Below are 5,434 nucleotides of genomic sequence, written 5' to 3' on the forward strand. Positions count from 1 at the left end.
CAGGTTATCTTCAAATTATGTGATTTTCAAATGGAGTCTGGTATGAAGTCAGGTTACTGATTAAACAGCCTACGGAAAATATGAGCTGACCATTATCCAGTCAAGCTCCATTCAAAAATATAGTCCTGTTACACATTACCAGAAAGGAACACAGAGAGTGATGATTAAAGAGTTTTAGGTATTGATGCTCTCACTGTGAGCACCCTGCTGCTCACCTGATCAACAGACTCTTAAACACTGAAATGTCTCCACAAAGAATCTAAATATGAGACTGAATGATCAATCAGACTCTGCTGAGTATTTTTAACTTTCTAAGTCACATGAAAACCTCATAGAACTCCATTATTAAAAACACAGTTCTTGCAAGTTTTGTTTCCTACAGTGAATGTGAATAAATTGTTTTTTCAACACAAAATACTTCAAAATTTCTTGTTTTGTGTTGGTGAACAGAAACTCCAAAAGCCTGCACATTATCTATAGGTTGAAAGTATTTCAGGAGGAAATATGGAGAAATGTTTCTATAGCTGTACTGCAGCATGACTACATGTGAGGTCTTAAATAAATAAATAAACTGAGCAGTGCAGCAAATCTGAATAAAACTTCTGACTGTAGGGTTCTGAATGACAGTTGCAGATCTTCTATTTGACCTTCATGGAGTTTGGTTAATGACACACTTTAAGAATAAAAAGTTATAGTAAAACTGAGTGTTTTCTGAATTTTTCTGAATTACAGAGACTCAGATTATTTAAAGGTTTAAATGTTAAGTCAGAAATTTTTAAAAAAAATCATTAACCAATCAAACATTAAGCTCTCAAACTGCTGTTGTGAATCTAGGGGAAGTAACCTGCCTAGAAATGTTAAAATTCTCAATGAACATCTGCATTCATGCTGCATTACACACTCACTCACTCACTCAGGTTTCTGTAATGGTGGGGAGGAGTGTGTGCATGTTTCCTTTTGATATATCTCAATCAGCTGAACGAAGACCAAACAGACGCTGTGTAAAATAGAGAGGAGGGGGGAAGGAGGAAGGCAGCAGGGAGGCAGAACAAGTGACATCGCTGACTTCAAACGCCTTTCATAACATCCTGTCTACAGGCGACCTCACAGCGATGCTGTTGTTTCCAGTCAACCAATCACATTCTGCCTCTGCCTTGAGAGGAGGGTGATAACCCTCCTGACTGGGCCTGACTGCAGTGTGTCTCTCTGGGAACAGTGATGTGCGAGCTGGCCCACCTCCTGACAGCAGCAAGGTAAAGACCAGCACTCTCTGAAAGCCACAACATCACCATCATGGACCCTATCATCAGTGTTCTGGAGCTGGTGGGGGTTCTGATCTCAGCGGGGGCCTGGCTCTGCTCTCTGGCCACCACCCTGATGTCCTCATGGCTCACACTGTCCAACTTGCTGGTCACAGAGACTCTTGGGGTGGGCCTCTGGGAGACCTGCGTGCTCAATCAGCAGGGAACACTGGAGTGTAGGCCCTATGACAGTCTGCTGGGGCTGCGACCAGAGATCAAGCTAGCCCGGATCCTCATGTGCACAGCGCTAGGGGTAGGAATGCTGGGGCTTTTGCTTGCCATACCCAGCCTCCACCTTGTCAACGGCTGCCGGCAACAGTTGGAGGACGTGAGCTGTAAGAGGGCCCTGAAGGCAACCAGTGGGGCATTGTGGCTGGTGGCAGGGATCCTGGGCCTCATCCCAGTTTCCTACATCGCCCATGTGACGGTCGAACAGTTCTTCGATGAGTCAGTGCCTGACATGGTCCCACGATGGGAATTTGGGGATGCTCTGTTCTGTGGTTGGACGGCCGGCGTCCTTCATCTAGCTGCAGGAATGCTGCTGCTAATTTCCTGTTTTTATGTGCAGAAGTTAAACAGTAACAGACCCGTTGATGTCCCTCCGGTCCTGACAAAGCTAGAACCTGACTCCATGAGAACCAGATCTGAGTATGTCTGAGACCACCTCATAAAAAGGCTGCTACAAGTCTTCTTCAACCTTTTCTGCATCTAAAACTAAATGTTGGACTACCACACTTCAATTTGTGGCTCTTGAGATCAGATTGGAGTATTTCAGCGAATTTCCAGAAGGGATGTTACATTCCTGATTTTGAGGTTGTATCCAAAGAAGAGGTTAAAAATTTTCTTAAAACTAAACTTTACCCAAACAACTGTCACAACTAGATCTGAATAGAACAACAGGGAGGTCTGAGGTTGCTCCTCTAATTTGACAAAGTGAGACCAGATCAGGAGGTTCAGTCCAAACCTGCAGTAAAACAGATGATTTCTCTATAGAATTTCGATGGTTTCAGAGGTTTGAAAGATATAAGTTTAAAATGTTCTTGATCACAAACAGATGTAAATTTCCTTCTTAATCTGTTAGGAGGGATGGAGTTTCTCTCAAATAAAGCTTCAGACTAAATCAGAGTTTGTTTTTATTTTAATTTAACATCTAAAAATAACATCTAGGACAAAGATGTTCTTGCTGTTTAACTGCTTTGGTAGTTTAAACTAAAGAATCAGAGAGAAAATAAATCAGATCATTTTGTCCTGTTGTTAATTTGACTGCATGTAATCACCTTAAAATGATGAGAGATGCCAGTTTATAGTTCTGATTTCGGATGTTTATGAACAGCAGAAAAAAAAACCAGTGAACAATATTTGAGCAACACACCCAGACCTTCACGATCTGTCGAGCGTTTTATTCCCTGCGGTGACTTATCTTTGTTTCAATCATTGAGATGTTTGCTTTAGTTTTCCTGGAGCCAAAGAGATGAAAGCTGCTGCGGTTTCCTGCTTTATTCATTTCATTTAAACACTTTATGTAGTTTTTATTGTTAGTCTTAAGGCTGGATTTCATCTCTTTTATTGTTTTTATTTGGAGACAAGGGAAGACAAACTGTTGTTTTTGTGGTTAAAGCAGACTGAAGCAGAGAATAGATTTATTGATAATAGAATATAAAGATATATATCTTTTATCTTTAAACATGAAGGTCTGTGTGAGTTATGAAACTGCTCAACTTGTTTGTAATCAGTTTTGTTCAATCAGATGAATGATTTGTAAAAAGGATTGAATGTATGAATGTGCGCAGCAAATGACTGCAAATAATAAATAAATACTCAAAGTTTCATTTAATGTGTGTAAAAGAAGTTTTTGTGGACATTTAAAATGTGAGAGAGTAAACAGACTCACTAAAACCTTATTACAGATATACAGACAAAGTAGGACAACCTCAGGCAGGTTATCATATAAATACAGTCATAAATCAACACAACTGAGTTTTATATTTAAAGACAAAAAAAATAATTAAAAAATATGATTTATAAAATGAATGAAAATAGAACAGTTTTTGTTTTCAAAAAAGGGGGAACCGCGAGAGACCTTCAGCGACTCACACATGCAGGAAATTAGTAAACTATGAGGAAAGAAGTGGGCAAAAGAATCTGCAACGGTGAGCTGTTTTTGATTTGGGGGGAGTTTTCAAGCGGACCACGGAAAGGGAAAACCTCAAAATACGATGCCTAAATTAAGGACTGTCGTGGGAAGGACTCTTCTGTCCTTGGGTTTATGGGTTTTAGCACTTTGTACCGAAGCAAAGGCTGCAGAGGGGACGCCCGCCTGCAATGGGGGCTGAGCTCAGGAGCTGTGAGGAGGTTGTGTCCCTGGAGGTGGTCTGGTTGAAAACTCCAAATGGATGGAGTATGTGTTGTTTAAGAGAAAGAAAGATGTCAACAAAGAAAAGAGGCTGATTTGTGTGGGATGAATAATGAGAAGAGGGGTGTTAAATGTGGAAAAGTGGTGTTTTTACTGAATCAGAGAATGAAAGTGTTAGTGAGTAGTGATGAAAATGATATTAAATAAATGTTTTAGTGTGTTAGTACAGGTGGCTACGGAACTGGATCAACGTCCTCCACAAGCACAGTGGCCGGAGCAAAATGATAGCTTAACTTAATTGGAACCGCATCCAGTTGTGTTTTGGCTGAATATTACACAGCATCACTCCATGTACATCTTAACCTGAAGAACAAGCTTCGAGGACAATCAATCTCTCCCTGAAGACAAAATGCAGTTCGAGAGCAACGACGTCGACTTCAAGAGTCGACAATGTGAACACACAGCAACACTGCCCTAAACCTTAAACCTTAAAGGGTTGAGCAGCATGTACAAATATGGAAGCATCAGTTATTAATTAGCCAGAATCAGTGACTGCAGCAGCATTGCATAGCAGGTTTTAACCCCTACAGCATGTTATTTCACCTGAAAGCAAGACATTTTTCTTGCGATTTTTCTGGCAGATTTTTGGGTTTTGTTTTAGTACCAGGCCGATTTTGCCAGTTAGGTTTGGGTTGTTTTCTTTTTCTAAGAGAAAGACTGTTTTTTTTTTGTTGTTGTTTTTTTTTTTGGGGGGGGGGGGGGGGGGGGGGGGTTTACACTTAGAACCGGGCCTAATATGTTTTTTTGTAACAGTGCACTTAGGAAAAAACATGCCAGGTATCATCCCTCTGGGGGTGATATTTTGTGTGTTGGTGATTTAAAAGCAGGCCTGCAAGATTGGGAGTAAAAGGCTATAAAATACTTTAATTCTGAGCAAATATAAGGTGAGCTTCTCTAGATTACAATGGCTTCTGAGGAAATTCACCTACCTAGGATGCTGACCATATTATATGGTAAGTCCTGTGTTTAAAAGGATTGTAGTGATTCAATCCCTTTCAAAAGCAATAAGAATTGTTCTTATTTTTGTAACATTGCTGCCAGTGGATATTTACATTCGTGCGCAGTTTTCCACTATCAGCAATGACTGGTATGAATGCATGTGACTGGACGGTGGCTGGACTGATGATGTGGACCAGGGTTTTAATAGTTTTGCAATTTTCATTAGTTTTTATTTTTATTTCGTTTTGACTTCAGATTTTCAATTTTATATTAGTTTTAATTAGATTTTAAAGGGAGGGGGGATGAGTGTGTGCATATCAGTGTATATGTATGTGTGTACGTGTCCAGAGTTCAGCTGAGACAGTGTTCTTCGCCCTGCTAGGCTAAGTAAACAGTCTTCCAGCCAACCCAGGTGGCATTGCATGGAATGGGAAGGAACAGACTAAAACCAGTCGTTATCAGGGAGTTTTTGTTCGGCTCCAGCCTTGAGACCGCAGCTGGCACCGAAAGGGTATCCGCATGAAGTGATGGTGCTTTTTACTTTAGTGCGAACAGCTCATATGAATTTCAAAGCAGTTCTAAAGTCCAACACTGGTCTCTCAATCTCCCGTTGGAGAGCCGCAAGCTTCGCCATACTTGCGCTCTGTGATGTTGTCATTCTTGTGCTCAAAGAGCCGATTCTGAGAACTCACGACAGTGTGCCTCCCCAAGATGTCATCCAATTTGCGCTCAGAGGTGTTATTCCGAGTGAGCCCTTCCGAGATGTAATCCAGTCTGCACT

General features: G+C 41.0%; 1 protein-coding gene across 1 annotated transcript; it reads left to right on the forward strand.

Moving 5' to 3' along the window:
• The first annotated feature begins 1,136 nt into the window (after positions 1 to 1,136).
• LOC101468184 (claudin-24) lies at positions 1,137 to 3,128 on the forward strand. Its single transcript, XM_004573202.3, has one exon. It carries the CDS (start codon positions 1,294 to 1,296, stop codon positions 1,957 to 1,959), a length of 666 nt encoding a protein of 221 aa, XP_004573259.1. The 5' UTR covers positions 1,137 to 1,293; the 3' UTR covers positions 1,960 to 3,128.
• The last annotated feature ends 2,306 nt before the right edge of the window (positions 3,129 to 5,434 follow it).

Source organism: Maylandia zebra, linkage group LG23, assembly GCF_041146795.1.
Source record: "Maylandia zebra isolate NMK-2024a linkage group LG23, Mzebra_GT3a, whole genome shotgun sequence".
Classification (NCBI taxonomy): Eukaryota; Metazoa; Chordata; class Actinopteri; order Cichliformes; family Cichlidae; genus Maylandia; species Maylandia zebra.